Here is a 26,806-nt window from a genome sequence, read left to right as displayed (position 1 = left end):
GCCTGCTCTCTGTGTAAAAGTAATTACTCCATCAATTAAAAGCTCTAACACTGGCAAAACCTTAACCTTGAAAGGGATGAGTTTATTTGCTGGTTCAAACATGTGCTTGGGGTATTCTCAGTGTGTTAGTAGATACTACATCCAAGTCTACCTTTCTGTGTTTCAAAGGTGTCTTATACTTGCGTGCACAACTACCTAATCTTGATTTGTTGTTGCTTCTCTAATGGTCAAAAATTTTCTAGTTTTGGTGCTGCAAAACATGTTGTCCTTTATCTTAGAGGAACCATTCTGGCTTCCCTGTGTTCATAATGTTGAAAACTCTTCTAACCTCAATTTCTGGTTCTATAGGACTGAAATGAGCCAGTAGCTGAGAACTGACTTAAGAATTGGGGGGTGGGGGGGGGGGTGGTGTTAGGTAATAAAGACACTAAAACCTGGATAGCTGGGGCTTCTGAACCTGAAGATCTGTAAAAGTGCTTGTTTAAATAAACATTCTTAAAATGTTTGTCACCAGATGAAGTAAACATTGCATTGAAAACAACCCCGCCCCCTGAAGACTGGTGCCTGCTCTGATAAGGGAAAGTTGGGTTTGGGGTGGAATGGGGTTTTTTTTTTCGTCTCCAAGCTTCTGATTACAGCTGAAGGTATTCCAGAAAGTCAATGAATACTAATGAGTTGTACTTTCTACTTTAACCTAGTTTTGTTCCCCCTCAAATAAATCCACTATGTAAGGACTTGTTTGTCTTGCAAAACTGATCACTTGGACTGCACAAAACCTTGAACAGAAAACTGTGCTGATAGAACATGTCATTGTCATACAAGTGGAGAAAAAACTGATCCTTGATCAAGATGAAGCTGTGTGCCTGTACTTGCCTGGCCAAAAGCCATTCCCTTTGAGCAAAACTGTTTCTTTGAGCCTGCTGCTGTCTCCTGCAGCTTCTGCTGAGTCACCTTTGGTGTCCTTTGCCAGGCACTTTTGATGGCTTCCTGTCCAGCCTTTCTGCAGCACCTCCTGGCAGGGGCCCGAGCAGGTACTTGCCCTTTTCCCTGCTACGCTGTAGCTGCCACCTGCAGTGACCACCTGGCTTCCAGGGCTGTCGCAAAGGTGGCTCTGCTGCAGCCCTGCAGACATCCCTGGGTCATTCTCTTACAGTTATTTTGGTGTCAGGAGTTTTTAGAATGTCATACTGATGGGGTTTTTTTCCTTTTTTTTTTTCTTTTTTTTTTTCTGGCTTTCACATCCTTATTTGGAGGGAGGACTTCCAGGAGACTCCTGCAGAAAGGGAGCAATTCTGAGCAGCAGAAAGTGTGTCAGCTTAGGGTGGGAAATATGAGTCAGGTGATTTATTTTCTTGTTTCCTGGGAGATAAATATGTTTATGGGCAGTTTAAAGGGATTCAGAATTTTAGACATGTGATGGATTCGTGGTTTTGAGCTGCAGTCCCTCTGTCATCTGCCTGTCAATACAATGTGCTGTAACACTGCCTTCTGCAATGTCAGCAAAGAAAAAAGTGATCAAAAGATCTGTCAGCAAAGAAGCAATTACACTACTCACCACCAGATCATCAGAACTTAATCTTTGAACAGCTAAGGATGCCAGACAAATTAGTCCACCCCATAATACTGTCCCACTTGAATTCATAAAGTGTATGGCAGAAGGAGGAAAGGCCCTGGTTATTCTAGTCTATGAGTTTAAAATACTCATGGCTGCAATACTGTAGATATGAGTGTGCTGCATAGCAAGCTGGTTACTCATAGCTACAGTGTTGTAGATACGACACTTCTGCATAGCAAATGCGTTTTAGACAAGCACTAAAGCCAAGAAGTTTGGCACTAACCAAAAGATTAATGAAATACTGATCATCAGTAACAACCCTCATTCTCCATGATGAGATATTATCATGATTCCAATATAATTAAAAAGAGCTGTATGTGCTGATTTCTGGTTTAGCAGATCAATATTGCAAAGCGAGTATAGTGAGTGAGTGGCCAAGCTGAACTCTAAATATAGACTGCGAGGGGCAGTCTGTTTCACAGCTATCTTCATGGGTACTGCAGGACTCGGCAGGCTCCTATGGGACTAAAAGTAGAGAGAGGAACTGCAGAACAACTTTTCTTCACATGATTTTCATTGGCTGATTTCTTCCATACTGGCACATTACCTGAATGCAATTATGTTGTAAGTAATGTTTCATTCTCACATATTTTAACCTTTTAGATTTTATTTTTTTGGGGGTTTTTTGGGTGTTGTTTTTTTTTTTTACCACAACAACTTAGGAAGAAATTAAAAGTTGTATTAGGGAAAAAAGTCTTTGGGCAAGGTTAAAGTACAAGAAAAAGTGAATCCAAAGATCCTAATGTTTAGATTGATTTGTTGGGAAAATAATCAATACTTTTGTCCAGTGACAATCACGTTTGTATCCTTTCTCCTTTGACACGTCAATGGAATCAAACAAATGTAATATAAACTTTTTTGAATCAATAATGGTAATCTTCACTGTGCAAATACTTAATAAGTGCAGAAACATAGAATTCATAATACTAATGAATCAAAGATAGTCACATTTATTACACCTCAAGCTGTTAAGAAGAGTCTTCCCTAAAGCTGCGGGGAGTATTAATCAAAAGAGAGAAACAACTGCTCTTCAGAAGCTAAAAATAACCAGCAGCATTTGTGCATGAAGTGGTAACTTTTGGCACACCGTTCAAACACAGGGCTCCATAATGATTGTGCTGGCTGAGGGTGTGCATGTGGGGAGACAGCAGAGCAGAGCCAGCGCTGCTGGGGCCGTGGCTCACAGACTGTTGTGCTGCCTGGTGCCATGTCATGCTCTAGAGGAAGGACAGTGGCACAGCCCTCTGCCCTGCAGTTACTGCTGCACACCTAAGATCATACACTAGGCAAGCTTAACTCCTACCATGCCAGTTTTTCTACATTTTCTTTGTACTTTGAAGCAACACTTATGAACAGAGAAAAAAGTAAGTTGTGATCTTTTCTTACGGGCTGTTAAAAAGAAATATGAAAGTATCCTTATAGTCCTGTCAGTCTCTACTAGCAGGAGAAAACGCCCTTGTCAGGATTGCTTTCAGTGCTTAGTCTTCAGACTTAACTGAGGCTCATTGAGTGTCTACTTTGCAGTGTGCTCAGGTTTGGGGGAATTATAGCCATCTTCTGCATTTGGTTTGATGAGGGAAGGAGTGAGGATTTTCTGCAAATAACTAGGGTTCAAATTTTAGGTTTTTAATTTAGTGGTTTTTTAGGAATCTGGTCACACTGTGTTCTGTATTCCTTGGAGAGGAAGAGAAGGCTCAGAAGCATGTCAAGAGGACAGTTAACCCATCTAGGATTCAAAAATCACCCTTAGGTGCTTAACACATGTCATCAAGGGAGGTTTGCATCCCACAAAGTGCTGATTTATGTTGGCAGATAAAATTGAACTTGGGAGCTTTATAAAACACTGAACAGGTAAGACACATTCTAATCCAAATTTAATCTGTGAGGGCACCCTCCTTATACTCACTAGCAAAAAAACATACATAAAGACAGTGATTCCAAGGTGAGAAAGGAATATCTTAGAATAAGAAGGATATTACCTGGAGGAATATATTTTTCTTCAATAATTATGGAGGGAGTTTTCAGTGACAATTGTAGACAAACATGCCTACTTAGAGTGCCTGCATTTGTTTATGGCTAGAAGTGTAGTTTGTTTCTGGAAGACATTTTTGCAATCAGAGTCATGTAAAAAAAAAGCAAAAGACTGATAATGAATAATGTATAATACATAGAAGCCGCCTCCCTAGGTATTGGTTCTTCTTTCAAAACTGTATTTATGTTAAGAATCATTCACTGAGTTCATGCATCCAGACTCTGCAGAGAAACTGTTTTTACTAATTGAACTTCATCCAGTGCCTTTTTTAAAGCAAGAGGTACTAGTCTGAAGAAAAAGCTTTTAAAATTTGTCCGAAGTATGAAGTAGACTAATTTTTTTTCACAAATAATAGATTCACAATGATATTCTAAGGTTTATAAACAGACACATACTCTTGTTGCTTATCTCCTACATTCATACCTGCTTTCTCTGTTTTATCACTCAATTATTTCATGCTGAAAGAAGAGGACCTGAGTGACATCCTTCCTGGAAGTGTTAGTGAAGGTTTGGCTTTCACTGTGGTCAGAATCTCACACCACCTCTTATCAAGTACTCATCAAATCAAGGGATAATATACTAAATGGGTACCATTCAGATCAATGCTGGAGCCAGTCAAATTGACTATTCTCTTTCTCTCTTTCCCCATACACACACGTATGTGCACAAACACAATCCAAAAATAAAATGTTTTAATAATCAAGGATTTCCAAGAATAAACAAGTGCTATGTATTGAGCTGTCCTTGCCTTCAAGATCTAGTAAGTGTTCTGGTCCTTCAAATCTCTGTATTTTGAGGGTCATTTAGGCTGCTCAGTATTTCCTTAGAACAGGATACCAACTGTTACAAGTTATTTCCCACAGCCATATGTTAATTTACCTTTTAAATTATTGTTTATTTTAGAGACAATGGAGAAGCCTTCTTTGGAATTTAACCTGCCTGATAGTCATGAAGAAGGAAAACTTTATGTGGTTGATTCCCTAAACAACCTAAACAAGCTAAATGTTTGTCCAGATGAATCCCAACATTCACTAGGTATGTATGATAGGTGATCTGTGGATTTCTGTACAGGCAATCCATATTTAGTGTCACTGATGTCAACAGCCTAATAGGCCAATAGGTATGCCAAGCTCTGTACAGAAAAATGTAAAAAAAAAAGTTTCAAAATGGCATCATTTAATGATTTAGCTGTCCCTGCTGAGTATTTCTGCTTTAGGTTCCTGAAAATCCGTGCATTTAGTTAGGGATTTGCTTTCAAACCTGAACTTATCTTCTATTTCAGTTGGGATTTATGATGTGATCTCTTGCAGGATAATGTCTCTAGTAATGCCCGATATACACCTATTATATAAATAGCCTTATAGCTTTTCCCAAGCACTAAAATTCATACATGGCAATAGAAGCACCTGAGAATTTCTGTTCATTCCTTTAAGATGCATTGCCTAAGAACTCAAACCAGATACCTGAAACACCCTGTGAAGCATTTCTTTAAGCATTTTACTTTCTGCACTTTCTTTACTCACAGTTTCAGTTATGGCTCCCACATTTCCACTGGTTTGATAAGGCTTTTGCCTTGGATTTCTCACAGCAACAAGAATATTTTTATCCAGAGATAGTTACAATTTGAGTTCTTTGTGACCTGAAAATATCTTAAAACCTGGAGCTCTTCAGCAGCATTCCACATAACAATGTGTCTGCTTTTATTTCCCTTATTGTAATGGTAAATTTGAGTGAAGAAATTTATAGATCAACAGCTATGTTAAAATGTGGCCATACTTAATCATGCTTCTAATTATGGGTCTTAAATATTTTCTCATTACTTCTGTTTCCAAGTCCCCTAACTTTTCCTAATCCTACCTACTAGAGTAGTGCTGGTTTCCACATTTAACGCAAACATTTTAGACATAAAGTACTAATTTCTCATAAGCAGATTATCTTGATATTGTCACTTCTACACATGGAAAATGAGACAATGGCATATATAAATTTTAATTTTAAGAAACTCCTTTCAGTGTGACTGTTTTGCTTTCTTTTGCAATTTTATTGGACAGCATTATATACTTTTCATGTAAATATACAAGGTTCTGTGAAAACATATATGATTCTCTGGAATAATCACATGCATGTCCCTCCCTACATTTCAGCAGTAAAAAATGGTAGCTTAATAAGTACTTTATTCATAAATTTGTAAAATCCTTTGGTTCCTTCTAGGATTATTTTTTCAATGTAGCTTTTAAGCTTGGAGAATCTGTAGATATCTCATCCTGTCAGCTAACTTACTCAGCAGCATAAAACTCTGGTTCTCTTGCCAGAAAATCAGAGATATGTCAAAAGCTGTTTAAAATGCATATGCTGTTCGGTTGCTTCAGTAGAAGCCATGCAGTAATTTCATGTTTTAGATGATAAAATGTTCTCACTGCTTGCAGTTGGACAAGAATGTGTGCTCACCCATTCCTCACAACACTGCAGCCTGGCATGTTCAGCCTGATGAAATAGTAAGAAGTACTCATTAGGCAGAGCGAGCTCAGACCAATTTTGAGACCACTATTGATAACTTAGGATACTTGGCAGGCAGCAGAAGCAGGTCCTGCCCATCCCTATTATTCTTATTAGAAAGGGATATTGGTGCAGACACTTATTATATGGTGTATTTGTTATGAATGCTAAGGGAATAAGAATAGAACCTCAAAGGAGAAATAGGAAAATATTTCAGCTTACTCACGGACAGGAGTGTGTTAAACACAAAATAAAGAAAAACAGAGATATTCCCATAGATCTACCAGCTCAGTGGATTGCTCAGCCCTAGGTAGGGTCATTATTAAAGTCCTGTAATGGCATATGCAGCCTTTCTTCAGCTTTATCACTACAGGCTCAGTTGAAAAGACCTCAGAGATTTCCACCAACTAAAACAAGAACATGACCTAGAAATACATTTTTCACAGATGCACACACTACTCTCCATTTCAGAATGGCAAGAGAGCAATTACAGAAGGATAAATTACAGTAATTTGCACTTAATTTTAGTACGTATGAGACTGACACCAAAGTGAAATTACATTAGCTTCCTCCTCCCTCCAAAACAGAAAATAAACCCAAATCTTTGTAAGTTATTACAGTAGTATACAAACATAAGATTAAACAAAACTGGGTCAAGTGTAAATTTTTTGCATTCGCATTAATTTCCTCATGGTGTTCACTTGACTTGTTATCTTTGGGGCTTACTGCCACCTCACATTGATTGCAACTGTTTTTATGAGAGAAACTACTGAATTTCCCTATATATGCAACACATTCTTTAAAAAGCAATGAACTGGCTTGTTGAGCTGATTCAAGGTTAGCATTGAAAGAGCATTTCTTTTTCCCCTCATTCTTCCTGTGTTTAAAGGACAACGTCTGTAGTCTATGTAAGAGTCTGCTCCATTCCTGACAATTGGGAGGATAGGCGCCTCATTTTTTGAGGCACCAACAAATGTAATGAAACCAACAAATCCTAAAGATGAAAAATATTGAAAACATTTGTTTTAAGACAAACAGCCAAGACCTAGATTAATTCTATCCAACATTAGGGGTTTAAATGAGGTGTTTATTTTGGGAGATTAATCATCCCAGGGATACTTCTCATTAAAAAGAAAAAGAAGCATATCTAGAGGATGAATGTGTATGATGAATCTGTTCCTTGGTTTTCAATATGAATTTCGCTTTCTTCCCTTTTGAAAAGATTAAATTCAATCAAGCACTTATAAATCTGCCTGAAGAAAACTTCATTGCAACCTTTGTACATGTAAAACAGCTGTAAAACTCTGAACTGTAAAACAGGTCAACTTCAACAAAACACTATTTCAACACAGAAACATTTTTGTTGAATGTGTTCTAACAGCTATAACAGATGTATAATTTTTTTATATTTCCAAATTCAAGCTGAGTTCATAAAGTTGATTTCTTCCCCTTTCATGAAATATCACAGGAAATAAACCTGCTGGCCAAATATACAATGTATTCTGCATCACTTCATGATGCCAGAAGCATTTTGTCATGCTTATCCTAACCAACCTTAAAAAAACTGTATCACCAAATGGTTTGTCATCTCTTAACAGATGAGGAAGAGAACACTGGTGGTACTGCAGAAAGTACAGCAGGGAGCCATGCAAGAAACCAGCGTTTGTTCTTCGTCACCTTTATTCTTACTTTGACCGTCAGTTTGGCACTTGTTTCATTTGTAATATTCTTAATATGTAAGTGAACCAAAGAGTAGTTCTTGAAAATGTAGGGTCAATTGGAAAAATAACTTTGCTGAAACGTGTCGTGCTACCTTGTGACATGCTACTCCAGTATTTGCACGGTCAAAGGCTTTGGCTGGTTCAGGGCACTGGGTCGTGGTCCTGGGGGCAGAAGCACAAGCAAACAACACTCTCTCAGGGCTAAAAGGCACAGCTTTATTCTTAGTGCTAAGGATTTGTGAGCTTCAACAGCTGTGAAAAATTTATCTCAGCAGCATTATACTCTGTTGCTAAAAATGCTGGCTGAGAATGAAATTAAAATTTAAAGGTAATTGTACGGCAGTGAGATACTTTGGCAACGTGCCTTCCATCTCTTTCCAGATAAAACTCAGTATTGGGGTCACTCCACTGAAACTGGAATTCCACCCAGGCAAACACTTAAATCAGGCTACCTGAAAGAAGACCTGACCCTTTGTCATCAAAGTACTGCCTGGAAATTGATTTGGAACTAAGAAAGTCTTAAGCATAAGAAAAAGAATTAAGACATTTATCAAGATTTTCATGTAGCATTGAGTCTATAGACACAATTACTGTTCCAGTTTTTTAGGACTGATCAGGCATGCTTAGCTGAAGACATAGCTGGTTAATGGAACCCTTGTCATCTTGGGGTTTTCTTAGCTAATAATATTGAATAGAATCTGATGTGCATTATTTCAATTTACAAGACTACTTTGAAAGAATTTGAACCCATATGAAATCAAGGTTTCTTATATCCTGTAGTAGGGAATTTGATGAAATGTAGCAAATTGATTTTTCTTTTAGGCCGGGAGATCCTAACCCTTGATTGAATTTTCTTACAGGCACTCAAAGAAATATCAGACAGGAACATAAAGTAGATTTTAAGTAACATGATTCTAACATGGAGCTGCTAAAAGTAGAGCCTTGGTATAGAAAAATTAGAATTGGGTTGCTCTAGTGGAAAAATTATAAACTAAAGTGAAAAAATTTCTTACAAGAATTAAAGCAGTTTGCTTGCACTCAGGTTGGTGGAGGCCTGGGTTTTTCAAACTGATTTCCAGTGATGTTTCAGTTTATGTTAAAATGTTTTATTAGATACATATAGATATAGTGTGTTCTATAATCTGAGATGTTTGCAAACCACATGCATAGATTCATTTAGCATTGCTACTATTACGCTCAAGCTTCAAAACTCATGGGTAAATTTTTAACTGCAGAAGGCCAAAAGAAAAATAGCTCCAAGTGTGCATATTGGCATGCCAGAGGAGGCTGGTCCCGAAATGCCAGTATTTGCAAGAATTTTTCTTTTATTTAAAATAAAATAGATGCACATACCTCAAATTGGATCTTGAAGCCCCTAAAGAAGATATTTCCCTGTTGATACTAATGGTTATCCTCCTGAAAACTGCAAAAATTATCTGAGCCATATATGATTTTATTACTCTGCACTAAACTAAAAGAAGAATCCAGCAAATAAGCAAAAAATAATGTACTGAGCAGGTAAACCCCCCAGATGTATAACTTCTTATTATTAGGTTCTGTAGTTGTTTTCCTGTTTAATATTTTTAGTCATCATTATTCCTCACAGGAATACAAGTGAGGGTAGTGATGCCCTTGACTTAAATGCTGCCAATTTAATGTGGTACATTCTCCTTTTCAAGTTCAAACTAGAAATGAAGTGGACCAAATATCAAGCAGACTACTATCTGAAAAGAAGAACATAGAAGAGCTGAAGAAACTTAACAGTATTATATTAAAGCATCTGAATCAATCCAGAATTAAGGAAAAGCCTTCTGATCTTCGTGATTACCTCTTTACCCATGCTGAGATCAAAGTCCCTGGAGAATAAATCTCCTTTGGAAAGAAATTCAGCATATTCATAATTCAGACATGTTCACATATGGCACACAAGTTGCTGAAACATGGTTGCTGATACATTGCTGGAAAAGCCAGCTGAATGAAAAATATTAGCAATTAGTATTTTACCCTGTTTTATGTGGACATAGATTTGTAATACTAAGCCCATAGGATTCACAATAAACCATGGATTGTCAGTCTGGGGCAAACTTCCAGATTCCCTGTGCATTGTAAATCACAAGGGTAAGGGCCTAGTTTTACTTTAAATGTAAGTGAATGATCACAGAAAACCACGAGTTCTATTCACATGATTTCAGCATGACCTTGTTCACTTAATCATTCTTCTGTAACCTTTGTACAAGCTTTCTGTTTGTTTCTATTACTATTTGTATTTAAGGATAACTTCAGATTTCATAACTTATAAATAAATCAATTTCTGGTCTAGAGTTTTGTGGTTTTCCCTTCTGTGCATCTAAATATATTGATATACTACTCATTGTGTGAAAAAAGCACCCAAACTTGAATAACAACAAACCCTTTGATAATATGCCATAATCAGGCCAAATTTGTATTGACAGACTGAGTGTCCTGTTGCCTTACATGGAAAATGTGTTTAGAGGACTCAGTCTGGTAATGTCACAGCGTCATCACAGCCACTCTATCTCATAGCAATGTCAATACACTGTACTCACAATTTGCAGGTGAAGCCCAAGTGTTTTTACAAAGTGATGTGGGGAAAATACTACATGTCCTTGTACTCCTCCCCATAGTTTCTGCTGGTCACCATCAGAGAAGGGCCAGATGGAATACAGTTGGAACCTTCATGGTTTTAATGTCGAGCAATACCTCAGAGGCTGAAAGGAGCTTGAAAGCTCTCATTCCCATCCAATTTTTTCTTATATCTTCTGGACAGCTAGCACTGCAGTCTTCTTTTCAGACTTCATAATAGGCCTTTCTGTGATAACTACTTCATTGTCTGCAACAAAGGGAAGAACTAAGTCCAGGAGAATTTCTTGGTATCACTCTACCTGGATTTGCCCACAATTCTATTCCTGCTATTACGAGTGCTTTGCTTTAACCTATGTTTTACATCACCTTCTATTTGCTGATTTTTATTTTCCTAATGTATTACTGTCAAGTTATTCACATGAAAATGGTGAAGATTGGTTTCTAGAGTTCATTACTCCTGTGTTACCCAGATGCAATTTTATTTGTCTCCTCTGGACATCACAAGTGTTTTTTACAAAGTAAAAATCTCTAATACAGCTCTAATGTAGCTCTAATACAGCTATCAAAAAATGAAAAAATAAGTGTAGGAAACTTGTAAGGAAAGGAACCCTGAAATTCTAAGGAATTACATCTTTCTGTAACTGTAACTGTAAGCCGTTACATTTTTCTGTAACTGCTAATAAATTATAAAAGAAAAGGTATCTTAAGACTAAAATCATGACACTTGCAGTGTTGCTTCCCTGTTCTTCTCTGAGCTGTCATCTGCTTTTTAGTGACAGTATTAATTTCTCATCTCTCCCACTTCCATTGTAGCTACTGTAACTGCTCTCAAGATCTGCCTTGCATTGACACACATCCATACTTGTGAGCCAGAAAGAAACACTAGTATTTGGCACTTAGTGTATCTCAAATGTGGATTTGTCACATCCCTCATTGCAACAGCAGTTATTAGAGCAGTCTGTGGTCCTCTAAAACTGATACAAAGAGCCAATAGATTTTTTTTTTCTGGTATGAGACTGTGAAAAAAAAAAGTGTGCTAGAGCAACAGTCTCCAAATCTATGAAAGTTTCCTCATCTCTCTGATGTTGTCCTCAATTATTCTTAATCTGGCTTTTCAATCAGTACTCATAATAAATCCAATTTTTCTGTCTCTGCTATTGATTAGATGTGTTGTTGTTTCATTCCATGGTTTCATCCTGCAAGGTGGTGAGTGATCTCAACTGCCCCAGTCTTATGACTAGCTGAGTCATAAGAATGTACAGACATGCTCAGTATCATACAGGACTGAGGCCTCAAATGATCCTTTTCATATTTAATTGCTTCTTCACTTTCAGTGATCAGCAATTAAGATCAGTGACTGAAGAGGTGCAAAGGTCAAGTGCTGGTCCTGCTAGTGATGCTAAAACACACCTAATGTTGGGAAATACTTGCAGACGCACAGGGTGTGGGATAGCAGTGACTAAGGCTGCCCTTGGCTTCTCAGCGCAAGTTAACAATATTTAACAATATCCATTTACTGGAACTGCTATCCATTTACTGCAGTCAGAACTGCTTCTCTATGACATCAGTGCAAGGGCTGAGAGCAGAGTACCACAATCCTTCCTTCAACACTTTCTGGAGGACTCCCTACAATCTCATTTAGGGGAACTTTTCTGTCTAATCTACTGACAGTTAAATAATCCCAAATAAACCAATACTTCACTGAAAATCTCCTACAAATCTGACCCTGAAGAGAATTTCAGCCCAGTTCATAGGCCCATAATCCTTATCTCAAATAAACAGCTAAGTAAACTCCACATTCCAGCTGCATGTGATGTAACCTCTGTGCTGCACATGGATGTTTTGATATCTCCTGCAGACATGGGTAAGATCTCTGTTCCAGTATAGCTGCAAATCTCAAGGGCCTTTGCAATGTCTGGTGTTACAAGACATTGTAAGAGAGGAAGATGATCTGACAGCTTCATCTTACAGTAGTCACAGCTGTTCTTGGTAGTACTGCTTCTTCCCCTTTTCTCTTATTTGCAGGCTGTAGAGGTATCTAGCTAAAGTAATTCATTCACCTTCCAGTAATTCCACTGTAAATGAAAAGAGTGCAGATAGATTTCACAACATGCCACTGACACTCACCTGCTGCAATTATCATTGCTGAAATGACAACACGGTTTCAGGAAATTTTCTGCTAAATAAACCTGGACAATGCTAGATAAGTGCTGGTAAGCAAAGAAGAAAAAAAAATGGAGTATTTAACCAATAATATACCTCCACCTCCCATCAAAGGCATCACCATGCCAATCCCTGAAGGGCTGGCTGAATCTTTAGTTTGTTAGGTAATATCAGTAGACAAAATACTTTCTTGCCTTGGTTAGCTTGCTGATAAATTCACTCCTTTGTTCCAGATATCCACATCAGCCCTTGTTCTTGTTAACTTCAAACCAGCAGACAGTATCTGACTAGAGAATATTGTCTGACAATATCTGTGGAGAAACTGTCAGAGAATATGCATTACTAAATAGTAGAGGGTTACCTGGGACAGGCATTTTCTTGCCTTGCCTGAGGTTGTGTTACCTTGAGAATATCAGCATGTACTTGTCCTTGTACTGCTCTAGAATGAAACAGCTCAACCTCAACATCTGCAAACAGCATGTAAGAACTGAGGGCAAAATATCCTTTATAGGCACCTGGCCAGGTCAAGGGTTACATAAATCTGAACTGTGGGAACCTTCAACTAAAAATGAGGCACAGACAATAAAGAGGGATTCCGAGAGACAATCAAATCCGTCCCTCTGCGTGACAGCAGCATTCAATTTACTCCAACAATTCATAACAGAGGCTTGTCTATTTACATTGTAAAATATTCAAATAATGGACTGTCCACAGGCCTCCCCTTTTAATATTCAGCTAAATGAATATGGTTAAATCTATTTTTCCTGAAATCTAAGTAAAATTTTCCCTGGTGAAATTTAAGCCCATTATCAATTAACCAATTCCTTGTGAACATGAAAAATAGTCTGCATCTTCCACTTTTTCATTTATTTGATATTATACTAACTGCAAAGAAATGGTTAAAACCTTAAGAAAGTTTGGGTTTTTTTTTTTTCCCTCTGAGATACCTGGAATTTTAATCTAAGATTTATTCTTAGTATGAGTTCAGTTCATGTGTTTTGTTCACTGGTAACAATACAAAGCTGCACATGGGTTATAAAAAACAATAATGACAATGTGCGAACTCTGAATGTGGAAAAAGAGAAAGCACCAGAAGTGGCAAAAGCATTGTCACAAGTTTGTTAGACCACACGCTCTCGAAGGTGATGTGTTGTGTGCTGCACACAATCCAAACTCTTCAGGAACCCCAAATATAGTCAAGCTATTTGAAAAATTAGCAGAGTGCAATAATGTTGAACAAAGACAAGAACTATTGTCATAACAAAGTATGAAGAACAAAATCCCACTTCATCTGGTTTTGAAGTCTTTGAAGATCAAATATTTACTTTTGTTTTATCAAAGCATAGTCTTGTAAAATTACACAAGACCGCCTACAAATATGAATTTTCATGTCTAAAATTCCAAGTTTTCTTATTAATTTCACCCTGTCTGACTGAGGTTTTTGTTCTTGAGATACAGAAACCCCACTGGAAATTGTAGCAAAGCAATGTGCTCCGTGCAAGCTTTACTGTTTTAAAAATATCTATTTTGACAAACAAAAATGCAACTAGTTCTAATTAGAACTCTGATAAAGAAAAGCCTTGATTAAAAAAAATGCCAAGTAGCAACTAAAAAATAGATTTATGATTTGGCCAGTAACTGAAAATCATTTGTCCGAGAAGATGCTTATCTTGGTCTTCATATTGGCAGCTACTATAATTATCTTGGAGATGTTGGTGAATAATGAAAGTTGGATCAAAATCTTAGATCTCAGCTCAGAGCTACTGGGATAAAGGGGATTGTTATTTTCAATTAAGAAAAAAAAAAGCACCTTCAGTCCATTACATGTTACTGTTCTTATTTTCCTGACAGATTAACAAGAATACTAAGATTTAAAGGCAGGGATGAAGGGGGTGAGTGTACTGTCACTTCCTCTGGGGTACATAAGAAATAATAACGCTGAGGCCAAAGAACTTAGTCCTATTCAAAACCCAATGAATCTTAGAATTTAAGAAAAGGCTTTTGTAGACTCTGTTTCCGATCCTTTCTCTGGTTTCTGGGCCACACTTCAGTGATCGAAATGCTCTCCACGATTCAGTGATGAGCCAGCAAAACCCCTGAATGGTAATGAGAACCTTGCAGCAGAAACAGCCACAGCACAGTGCTGCTGCTAATTTGTCACTGCGAGGCAAACCGCATTACACACAAGGGTGAAAGGACAATTTGAAAATCGATTGCCTGCCAATTTAAATATCTATTAATTATTATGGGTTTGCTTTTGAGTTCTGCACTGCTCATTTAATCTTAATATCTTCTTCATCACATAACTGACTTTGGAAAACAGTGTCTGTCTACAAGGTGACATGAAATGCTGAAACTCCCAGACAAAACTGGGAGTTTCTCCAGTTTTTCACTCCTCAGCAAAAGCTCATGGATAATTCATTAAGTTCCCATTTTTAGGGTGGATTTTTTGTTTTGTTTTGTTGTTTTTTGGTTTTTTTTTTTTTTTAGGGTTTTTGGTTTTTTAAAATCTTAAATTTTTTTTTAAGATTTAGTTTTTTTCTTAAGGCAACATTGAAACATTTTTTTCAGAAGAAGTCTCCCTGAGTACTCAAAATTTTATGGGTGGATATTCATCATGAATTAAGGTGAAAGGACAATGGGTAAGGGTTCAAACTGAAGAGAGAAAACTTAGGTTAGATATACAGAAGAAATCCTTTACTGTGAGGGTGTTGAGGCAAAGGAACACGTTGCCCAGGGAAGTTGTGGATGCCCCATCCCTGACAGAGTTCAAGGCTAGGATGGAAGGAGTATTGAGCAACCTGGTCAAGTGGTAGGTGTTTCTGTTCATGGCAGGCTGTTGGAACGAGATGATCTGTAAAATCCCTTCCAACCCAATCCGTGCTATGATTCTATATGTAGGTAATAACAAAAATATTTTTAGCTAGTTTTTAACAGAACATACGGCGTGGATTCTGTCTTTTCATGCATTCAGATTGGTGTGCTTGAGCTGCTATTTTGATCTGAAATAGCTTTTAGTTTGCACTTCTTGCTTGGATATGATGAATCAATAGGTCCTAGTGTTTAGGAGCTGGCTTGAGACTACATTCAGCTTCATGGAAAAATCTGCAGCAAGAGAATTCCCAGCTATGGGCACCGAGTCAGCTCTCGGAAGTGCACAGGGAGTGAATGGAATCCAGGCAATTGATTCAGCATCTATAAATAAATACTGATGGACTTATTTAAGGCCTTCTTCTCGAGGAGGGGTGGTACTGACAACACATCGAGATAAACTGATAAAAGAGGAAAACCTCCGGAATTTGAAAGCTCTTCCCTAACGCTGTTCACATTTTTTTGTGAACAAGAAGCAGCCTCCAGCCTGCGCAGGTGCTTCGGGCCTCTGTTCAGCAGGCAGCTGTGCCGGGAGGCGGCCGGCTCGGGCATTCCCGGGGCAGCGCTGGCAACAGCCGCGCTCCGAGCCAGCAGGGCCTGCAGGCCATGCCCGGCGGGGCGGGGAGCCCCGGGATACCGAGGCACTGCCTTGGCACCGCCTTGGCTCCACCCTGGCACCGCCTTGGCCCCGCCTTGGCAAGGGCGGTGTGTGGAGGCGGGCCGGGCCCGGCGGCTGTGGTGGGAGCCGGGGCGCGGGTGGGGCTGAGGAGCCAGGCGTCCTCAGGGCCTCTCGCCTTTTTAACTCTCCCCCCCGCAACTCCCCGCCACCAGCACTAATGCCTTTTTAATGAATTTTGAGATGCCTGTTGCTGTTTGATGGGAGTTGTCAAGTCATGTACTGACCAGGCTTGCAGATGGAGAAAGAGCAAGAAGGGTCGGCAAAAGCGCAGCTGGTCAAAAACACTACCTTGAGGAGAGAGAAATATGATCTAGTACACGTGTGATGTATGCCGTAAACATGAACTAATGTCAGTATGCCTTTTGGTATCTGCAATCCAATCTCTGCTGACTCCATTACCCGAGGCCAGTGAAGCTACTCTGCTGTGGGCTGCAGCGGTGCACCCAGGGGGTCATGATCAAATCAAGTCTAAAAAGAAATTAGACAAGCAAGTGACCTTTGAAATGTGCCCAAGCCTTTCAGAATTCCCCTTCACGGGCAGGAGGGAAGGAAGGAAAGGAAGCAAGCAAGCAAGAAAGCAGGCAGGTGAGGCTGGAAGATGAAGCTGGACAGAGGGATCATGTCCGACGATCCTGGAAAACATGAACCTCTCAAATGTATTCTTTGGCCATGTGTGGGGTACTCCTGGGGTAGGGACTGTCATAGGAGGTGACTTATCCCATTTTAGAGGTGGGGAATGGGCATTACTGGGGCAGTGAAGCTTGTTGTGTGCATGGGGAAGGTCTGTGCTGGCCCCTAGGGGTGTGTGAAATGCAGCCCTGTCTGGGAGTGGGCAAAGCAGGAGCCCTGTGCTCAGCCCGTGGCATTGGCCAGGCCTGGGAGATGGGGTTATGTTTCTGAAAGGTGGTTAACTTGGATCTGTACCAGTCTATTCAGCTTCATTTTTTCTTTCTTTAGATTTGTGATAAAATGACATTTTGCCAGTGACCGGAATGGCCATTCACATGCTGATGGAGAATGTACTGCTAAGCCTGTTACACAGTCATAGAGGCACACACTTTAACATATGCATTTAGGCATATGCATTAATTTGGAGGAGATGGAGGCCCTCTGGAAAATTATCATAATACAAGGGACAATTTTATATCCATGATCTCTTCACTCATTTTGAGACGCAGAATTTCTTATGCCACTTAAAGAACCCTTCCCAGTACACTATAGGGCTAGTAATGATGAATCCAGTTCCTTCTATAAATGTCCTCCACTATGCTTTATGGACCCTTGCTACATTTCCCTGTCTATAAGAATCTGAGATTTGTAGTTTGAACTTCCATCATCCTACTGAAATCTGTCTCAATATGATATTATTATACGATACTTACCAAAGTAGCCAACAAACTGCCTCTTTCTGCTCTTGAAAGAAGTGGTTAAACACTACAGAGTGAACTGGGTCTGTTCAAAATGGGCCAGTCCTCTCATTTCTGAGAGACTGCAGTCTCCTCTGTATTCAGATTTCCTCCTAGGGGACCTCTGGTCTGGGCTCAGTCCTCACTGGATCACTGCCATCTGAGTGATTTCTGTGTTCTGAGCAATTGAAACCCGTTGCAGATTAAAATATTTCAAGACAAACTCTTGCTTGTCTGCTTAAAGCTGTCATAAGGAATTGCCACTACTATTTATAGTCCATTTAGCTATCCATCTTGGCCAAAAGTGAAACATCTTATTTGTAAGAGATTTCATGATGATTCTGTGCATCTCAGTGCAGAGCTCTTTTTCCATTTAAAGGACAGCAGTCTTCACATTTTTGCAGCCACAAAAGTATTACAGTGTAATTGGAAGGAACACTTACCCTTCCCAAACTGTTGATACAGTCTTCTATCCTTTACTTAGGAATAGCAAGTACTAATACCATTACTTGGCATGAAATAACTATTTGGAAAACTTTCCATCCAGGTTCTCCTTGCCAGCTCCAGGTGTCCTTGACAAGTAAAAAGTCTTTTATGGTAGTTTCCAACAATTTATGTTGCATAGCTTACTTCTAGTTCTTTGTTAGATATTTAAAAAAGCAATGGGGTTTCTCATTTCTAATTAAGTTGCCTCCTCCTGGGGGATTCTTTTATGAGCATCACAGACTGTACTCCTCACCTGCTGTTAATTTCTTGCCAGTTATTCATGCACTGTATTTTTTTGTTCCTACTGCAAAAAATCATACGAAAGTCACAGAATCACAGAATGGGTCAGGTTTGAAGCAGCCACAGAGGGTCACCTGATCCAAGCTCCCTGCTCAAGCAGGGTCATCCCTGAGCACATGGCACAGGATTGAATCCAGATGGTTCTGGAATATCTCCGGTTAGGGAGACTCCACAGCCTCTCTGGACAGCCTGCTCCAGAGCTCGGTCATCCACACAGTAAAGAAGTTCTTCCTCATATTGAGGTGGAACTTTCTCTCCATCAGGTTCTACCCATTGCCTCTTGTCCCATTGCCTGGCACCACAGAGCAGAGCCTGGTCCATCCTCTTGACACCCTTCCATCAGACACAAACATTGATAAGGTCCCCTCTCAGTTATATCTTCTCAACACTGAGCAGGCCCAGCTCCCCCAGCTCTCCTTGTAAGAGTGATGCTTCAGTCCCTTACTCACCTCTGTAGCCCTCCCCTGGACCCCAGGAGCTCCATGTCTGCAGAACTGGACACAGCACTCCAGATGAGGCCTCACTAGGGCTGAGTAAGGAGTAGGTTTACCTTCCTTGGCAGTGCTTTTCCGAATGCTCCCCAGGACACCAGGGCACACTGCTGGCTCAGGGACAGCTTGCTGTCCACAGGACCCCCAGCTCCTTCTCCACAGAGCTGCTCCCCAGCAGGTCAGCCTGTGCTGGTGCCTGGGGTTGTTCTTCCCCAGGTGCAGTCCTAACTGCTGACACTTCTACTTTAAACATTTTCTTTCTCAAATGTCTTTTTCCATGTAAATGGTACATGGTTAGTAGTTGTCACTGAGAGCTATGTTTAAATGCTCTGTAATTTGAGAGCTGTAGCCTTCACCTAGGAAATAAGAAGCAATAGCTGAAACCTCCTTACAGCTACCACAGGATAGCTGAGCCTCTTGTTGAGCCAGTGGACAAAGTGGAAGAGGGGACAATAACACTGTCACTGCCCTTCTTGTCCTATGTAAACCATGATTCATCAGAAGTGCTCTAAACACCTGAGCAGACTGGGTACTGCAGGACAGAGTGGTGCACAAACAGCTCATTTCTGAATTGTGAACTAGATGCTAACAGACCTCTACTGCCAGGAGAGACTATTAAGATGCTCAGGAAAGTTTTCTGCTGCGAAGGTGTGTTTTCTTATTTCCAAAGTTACATGACAAATTAGCTGGAGTTTTGAAGATCTCAATTTTGAACATAGATGAATGAAGTGACAGCTAGAAATAAGGTGCTGGCAAAAAGCTGCATGATGATAAGATTCAAATAATCATTATCAGGATAAGCTAAATAGTGTGAGGCATCTAGTGATAATCAGATAATGGCATTGTTTGGTTTAGTTTGGTTTGGTTTGGTTTTGTGGTTGTTTTTTGTTGGTGTTGGTTTTTTATTTTGTTTTTGTTTGTGGGGTTTTTTTGGGGGGGTTTGTTGTTTTGAGTTTCCCAGGGAAAACAGAAGGAAAAATCCTATGAGAATCAATGGTCACAGGATTTTTCAGAGTCATTATTCTCTCTGTATGATGTAAAAGAAAGAGAACTTCTTAACCCTATTACTCTTACTGCTAATCAAAGCTGGATCTGAAAACTAATTTTTTCTCTTCTAAGGCCAAAGGAAGCATCCTGCTCACTTTGGAAAAGGTGGGAAGGAAGAGGATACTCTATAGTGCGCAAGACTTTCCTGGCAATAAATAGGAAGAGGGGATAATAGCAATTGCATTTGCCTTTTATAAACCTTCTCCTTTCTGCAAGTTTCCCCTGACTTGATTTGGAATTTCAGTCTTGGTACCTAAAACACAGAGCATCCTGACACAGATGGTTTTCTGAATGAATGCAGTGGGTTTTGGCATAGCTTGCATTTGAGAACACACCTGAGTGGGGATGAGGGGTCCCTGTGAAGCAGAGGAAGGGAAACAGTGACATTCATTCGCAGATCTTCCTCAATTTTAAGTTTTCAGTTTTCCTTTCACATTAAAATCACTGAATTGAAAACACAGACATACAATTTCTCTATATTGAGATGTATTTTTTGTGGAGTATGACACCTTCATGACGAGTTTTATACAGCTTGGTACATTCACCCGTTCGTGAAAAGAAGAGAAATACATTGATAATAAGTGCTGGTAAAAGCGGCTTACAATGGGAAGGTTTAAAACAGGCATTAGGGGGAAATCTGAGCAAAGCTTTTTAGGAGACAGTACATTCTTTTCCCACTAGGTGGTGGAAATCTGCCACCATCCAGAGCTTTAAAAAACAGGAAAAAACACACATAATTATGAAGGGCAGGCTGAATTAAGATAGAAAATAACTGTAATAACAGCTTATGATGTATCGATTAAAATGAGTTCTCTGCCTGTCGACGAGACAGTCATAGAAAATCATTCTTAATGTTATCCCCGACACAAAGGCAAAAATGTCAGTTAGGGAGGTTTTCTGATGTCTTAGAAAAGGAAATGAAAGGATAATTTAATCTAAATGAATTCTCTCTCCCTCTACAGAAGGACTGTCATCTGTGATTTCAGACCATAGGAACTCAGGAAACAAAACTCTCATGCATTTATTTATCTTCAACTGCCAAAATATATTTTTTAATTAGCAATTTTAATTAACATGCATCATAGAGCTCTCACAGCTCAGGACTGCTGCCATGTAACACTGTTTCTAAAGGTATCCTCATGGTGGCAGGCAAACAATCAATTATTTAACAACAGATTTGAAAATCACACCATTTTGTGTTGATTCATGGCTGGAACAGCAGAGACAAAGCACGTGCTCTGGTGCTAACATCACAGAAGGAACAAGGCTTTGGTAACTCTTCTAGTACAGCACCAACAGACAACTGTTTCTCAATTTACTCCATGCATTTTCCTTCAAAGCTACACCCAAGCCATACCTGACATGATTTATATTTTAAGATGGAAGCAACTATCAGAGTTTTCAAAGCCATTGAGGATGTACTGTTTTCACTGAAATTCATGGCTCTTATTCAGCAACACATCCCAGAGGTGAGTGAAGTCATCAACACACCGTTTAGGAAAAAAACCCAAAGGATGAGATACCCTCAGCTACTGAGATGCAGCTAATGAGTGCTCTTTTGGTCCTGCCAGTGAGGGCCATACTGGCTTTGCTTCTCCATGGCATTCCAGAGAACATGATTTTGCTATTTGATCTCTGTCCTTGTCCTGTCTGTCTGATCTCTGAGCAGCCTCCATGTTCCACGGGTACCCACTGATGTGTGCAGTGGCTGTGGTTCTTGCTCTTACCTCCAAAGAGGTCCTGCATTCCTAAATATGACCAACACCATTTTCCCTGCCATCTTCTGAAATTCCTGTCTCTGCACTGTTCTTCCATGCTGCTCTCCTTTACTCCCAGGGTCAGACTGTGATTTCTGGCTCATGCAGGGATGTTGCAAGCAGGGACTATGTGCAGAACTAGACTCGCCTCACACCCAGTAAATAACCTTGTAGCCAGAGAGTGCCAGTCCTTCTGTCCACACACTGGTGTGCCAGGATACCTGGCTACATTTCCTACCTGACTGCCAGATATGAGCCATGTAGTGCTCGTATCTGTGAGTGTACAGTGGTTATTCTGAAAGTAGTGTAGCATACTCCTCAGTGAATCCACCATTCATGGACTTGGGTGGTTAATGAAGCTGACCTACTTTTTCTGAGAGGTCTTTAGGTTTGGTTTGTTCTTTTTCTTTGGGGGGGGTGGGGGTGTGGGATAAATATTGTGTTGCTGCTCAACTGAGGTCTAACCCAAGTGTGCTGGCTACATATACACTAAAATGGCATGCCCAGGTCAGACCTGAAATGCAGTGCTATAGTGATGAATGCAGCAAATCTCCATTAGTTAGCAAAACTTAGGTGTGATCATAACCTTTCTCTTATTAATTAAAGTTGGGGCTTTTTTTCCCAGTGTTTTTCATGGACCACTGATAGCCACAGCAAATAATAGTATGTTGAAAATTCTAATAAAGGAGTTGGATATATCCCCTTTTAAATTGATTTCTGGGTTGTCATTCAAAAAGTTATGTTTTTTTAACAACTCCAGATGGCCTTGTTTTCTGTTCTGCCTAAATATAGGGAGAGGAATTTCTGCATTCCACAGATACTCTCTAATAGTTTCCAGAAATCTATTATTCATTAAATATTGCACCTAATTTTAGGTATCTCATTTTGCAATGTTATCCTTCACCCTCAAAAATGTAGTATCAGTTACATAAAGGTTATTTTAGAAGCTCCCATTACATAGGATCACATTAGCAATCCAAACCATTTCTTCTCTATGTGGTGACTTCCAGCCAGGACAATGTTATTAAAATGCAGGAGTTACAGTACTTTTCTTCAACTTTATTTGGAGGAGAGACAGCTTCTTTGGAGTACCTAACAGCATCCTGGTAGTATGTATGGGAAATGTGTCAGGGAGAGTGAGCCAGACCCTACAATGCAATCCATGGCAGAATGATGGGAGACAAGGAGCATAAAGTGCAGGGAGAGAGGTTCTGACTGGATATACAGTGTAATTTTTTCATGAGGACAGTCAGGCACTGTTATGGACTTCTTAGAAAGGTTGCACTGTCTCAGCCTTGGAGTTTTTCAAGAACTGTCTAGATAAATCCTTAAGGAACTTGCTCTGAGCTTACAGGTGATGACCCTGCTTTGAGAAGAACTCTGGACTACAGACCTCCTGAGACATCTTCCAATCCTAATTATCCTATTATTTTGTTTGTTCATGATTGTTGACATTATTAATTCCTAGATGTACCACAAAACAGCTGTTCAGTGCAGTAGTCTTCAGTCTGATCCATCACTGAGAGGTAACACCATTGCCAGTAACTCTGGTGGCCCAAGGTCAGTTTGCCAGGATGAAATATTCCCAAGAGATTGTGGATCACTGGATTCAACAAGGCATCAGATGATTTATTGGAAAGTCTTCTTAGGGATTTCTCTAGCATCAGCACTGTAACTCTGAAGAGAGATAAGCACAACAGCAATCTGAAGAAATTGGGTTTTTTATCCATTCTTGTATGTCTGGTGTGATTTGGTAGATCCCAACATAAAGTAATTGCTCAAACTATTGACAGGTGAATGTGTTCTCTTTCCCTGTGTGTTTTTAGTGTAAGCTTTTTGTGTTAGGTGTTGGGGTTTTTATCTTGTATTTTGACTAGAACAAAGCAAATTCAAATTCAGGTGGTCTTAGGAATCATAATAAACAAAATGAATGATATTCAAGACAGAAACATGTACAACACATCCACGCATCAGTGGTAATTGGAAGATGATGTAATTCCCTTAGTGCAGGAAGGAGAAAGAGAGCAAGGTAAGCAAGATGCTTGGAGGACAGAGCACTTCATATATTAGAGTACTATGAAGCCAATCCCTCTGGCTGGCTGCTTCAGAGCTGTGATTTTTGTAATTCATACCACTATGGCAAAAGAGGAATTTCAGAGCTGTGAACTGGAGAGACAACCAAAGGACAGGTAGAAAGTGAGAAGGAGCCTTGATGGAGGAATAATTGTACTCTCCTAATTCCTATATTGTAAATGACTGTCCATGTGTGAAAAGAAAAAGAGTAATACCTGTTTAAATAAGAGTATGAATATGGAATTGAAGAGAAAAGTATGAAATTATTCAATAATAATAATAATAATAATAGTAGTAGTAGTAGTAGTAGTAGTAGTAGTAGTAGTACAATTGTATAATTTGTGTGCATGCTTGTGTTTTCTGAGCGGCTGACCAGAGTGTTTTGTGCATGAGTGGAACTAGTAGAAATCTATATGTATCTGTGAAGAGCATTGTGACAATTTGGGAGAAACAGAAATTACATTTAAAAAGTGAAAAAGTATCTATTAGTAATCTTACATGTGGATAAGGGAGCTATGCTGGTGCACCAACAGCTCCCCTTATAGGATTTTCTGACTTCTGAATGCCTGAAATAGGAATCCAAATATTCTTTTGCCATAAGTTTTTTATAATACACACAGAAATATGCATGTGTATTGACATGTCCAAATGCACACATGCAAACTGTACTAAATTCACATACAACTAAGTGCATGAAATAAAAAATTTTAAAAAATGTCATTGCTCCTCTAAAATGCTTTAGTTCTTACAGATGCAGTTGCAAAAATGGATTGAAAAAATCCAGAAATATATGGTCATACAGATATAACATTTCATCTTAACATGTACTTTTTTAGGAAAAATGATCACATTTCATCTTAATTTAAAAAATACTTCTATGCAATGGGGACAATTTTACACTAGTCTGGAAGATTGCTTGGTAAGCAGGAGACAAATTCCAAGTGTTAAGTGTCATGTCTGACACTGAAATGATGGGAAATTGCAGACTGAACATGTTATAGGAGGAATTTTCCTATATTTCAAGGTCCAGAATCACATAAATCTTTTATACAGCTCCCTAAATTTATGATTAAAAGAAATTGTTTCACCTACTCTTGTACTGAAAATTTCCTCTCTTCCAATTTCTACAATTTTTCTTTCTACCGTGAAGCTGATATGAAGAATTTGTTTTCAATTTAATAGCCATCCTGATCTTAATTTATGGTAGAAATAAAGAGAGAAACCTGTACCCACAGAAAAACCTGTACCCACAAAGTCTTGCTGTCTGTACCCACAGACAGCAAGAGTACTTTGACCTGTTCACAGGTTTCCTGTCCTGTTCTATGAAGACAAATACTAACAATAATTTGAAATATTTTTTGTACAGATTGCTGTCATGTGTAAGGTCACAGCCACCAGCCATCACACAAAGCTAGGACAGCCATGACTACTGATACCAGTGGCTTAAAGAGTAGAGTGCAAGATTGCATCAAGCCTTCTGTAAGTTTCTTTGGTCGTGACAACTATCTTCTTTTTCTTTGTTACATCCAAGTCAGAAAAAAACTTCTACTAATCTGATAACTGAGAAAAACTTCTACTCTTCCTTCCTGTAATATTTTTCCTGTATGGATAATACATATGAGAGTTTTGCCACTGACTTCCATGATTTTCACCCAGTTGTGGCTAGAACTAGGTGCAGATATGGACCTGGAAGCTCTTGGAAACTTGCCAAGTGGCTGAAGCTGTATCTGTCTTCCTGTGGCTCCTGGGGATGTTAGTTCTGCCTGAAATGCTATGTTCTCTAAATGATGACGAAAATGTCAGGTGAGACAATGTACATAAAAACTCCTCAACTCCTTGTTAAGGATTATGGACCAATAGCTGGATCTTTCATATCCTGTTAGCAATGCTCCAGATTGCTTATTGTACATATTTTTTCAGTCTTGTGTTCTGAATTTATGTATGAAATATTCACTCTTGGTATGAAGTGCCCAGTTTCACAACAAGGACGGAGAATGTCTCTCAGTGCAGATCACTGTAGCCCTGTAGAGACATCACTCATTTGTAGAGGCAGCACTCAGCTTTGTGTGGGCTCTGGCACTCCGAAGCCAAAGAGCCAAAGAGGTGAATTTGGGTTTGCCTGCTCCTCGTTCCCTGAGGAGTGCAGAGGGGCAGGGGAGCCCCGGGAGGGGCTGTAGGGGGAGAGCACTGCCCAGTGCCACAGCTCCCCTGGCTCCTGCAGCAGCAGCAGGGAGGGAGGGAGCGAGGTTTCCAGGCTTACCCCATAAAATTCTGCCCTCAGATCCGCCAAGGGAAAGGATGGATGAATCCTGTTCTGGACCACTATCCAGAATTTACAGTTTCTTAAGATGCCCCATGGCATGAGAACTGTAAAAAAGAACAGTGTTAGAGGGAAAGAGATAAAAAAAGGTCCAGCAGCAAAGGTGAAATGAAGAATATGACTGTATTACTGGGACACAGGCATGTGAAACAGAGGAGCAGAGCAATTTCAGTGCAGCTCAAATTGTTTTATGCACTGTCAGCTCTCATGTTGGATATTAACATCATTCACTCCTTAGAAGAAAACTGGTATAAACAGCAGGTTCATCATGTGAACAGACTTAAACCAAACTTTTACAGTACTTTCTCAGTGCACCTGCTGATCTGATAAAATATTTTGCAAGAGCTTCAAGTCCTGAAAGATCTCCAATCACTTTTGATGTGATTTTTGGGAAAGTTTTGATAATAAAAAATATTTTGATTGTATAAATAAAATCATTCTTCAGATCTGAAGCTTGAACCTTTGCTCATTTTCTGCTGTTTTGAAACCCAGAGCATGTTAAAAATACATTAAAATGCTCAGTGCTGAAAAGAATATTTTAGCATTCTGAAATCTCACTTGGGACTGTAGTTTCAAGCTTCCATTTTATTGATATCTTGACAGAAATTGTTTCATAAAGATTTTTGAAGGTTTGAAATGTCCAGATCGATATATGACTGTAAATTTACTATATATATATATAATATATATAGGAAGCTCTGGAAATAATATCAAGTACTGTTAATCAAATCTAAAAAAAAAGAAA

General features: G+C 39.3%; 1 protein-coding gene and 2 long non-coding RNA genes across 9 annotated transcripts in view; 2 read left to right on the top strand and 1 right to left on the bottom strand.

Annotated features, from left to right (window-relative positions):
• The first annotated feature begins 1,311 nt into the window (after nucleotides 1-1,311).
• Nucleotides 1,312-10,185, top strand: LSMEM1 (leucine rich single-pass membrane protein 1). The gene is made up of 4 exons (XM_064422385.1): nucleotides 1,312-2,179; nucleotides 4,551-4,682; nucleotides 7,742-7,879; nucleotides 9,544-10,185. Exons 2-4 carry the CDS (start codon nucleotides 4,556-4,558, stop codon nucleotides 9,729-9,731), a joined length of 453 nt encoding a protein of 150 aa, XP_064278455.1. The 5' UTR covers nucleotides 1,312-2,179; nucleotides 4,551-4,555; the 3' UTR covers nucleotides 9,732-10,185.
• LOC135301879 (uncharacterized) lies at nucleotides 7,806-12,367 on the bottom strand. The gene is made up of 3 exons (XR_010363609.1): nucleotides 11,879-12,367; nucleotides 10,432-10,715; nucleotides 7,806-8,026 (listed from the first exon to the last, which is right to left on the bottom strand). It is a non-coding gene; the product is annotated as an uncharacterized LOC135301879 (long non-coding RNA).
• A 3,896-nt stretch (nucleotides 12,368-16,263) lies between these two features.
• The window catches only part of LOC135301880 (uncharacterized), a 36,880-nt gene continuing 26,337 nt past the window's right edge, over nucleotides 16,264-26,806 (top strand). For 5 of the 7 annotated variants that reach the window (XR_010363614.1, XR_010363612.1, XR_010363616.1 and 2 more), the window contains exons 1-3: nucleotides 16,264-16,766; nucleotides 25,108-25,220; nucleotides 25,398-25,544. This is a non-coding gene — a long non-coding RNA (uncharacterized LOC135301880). Of the gene's footprint in view, nucleotides 16,767-20,873; nucleotides 21,381-25,107; nucleotides 25,221-25,397; nucleotides 25,545-26,806 lie in introns of all 7 variants that reach the window. The other 2 variants (XR_010363611.1, XR_010363615.1) reach the window with 2 other exon arrangements.

This window comes from Passer domesticus, chromosome 5, assembly GCF_036417665.1.
Source record: "Passer domesticus isolate bPasDom1 chromosome 5, bPasDom1.hap1, whole genome shotgun sequence".
Taxonomy (NCBI): Eukaryota; Metazoa; Chordata; class Aves; order Passeriformes; family Passeridae; genus Passer; species Passer domesticus.
Note: the sequence above shows the minus strand (reverse complement) of the source record. Positions and strands in the feature narration are given on the sequence as shown.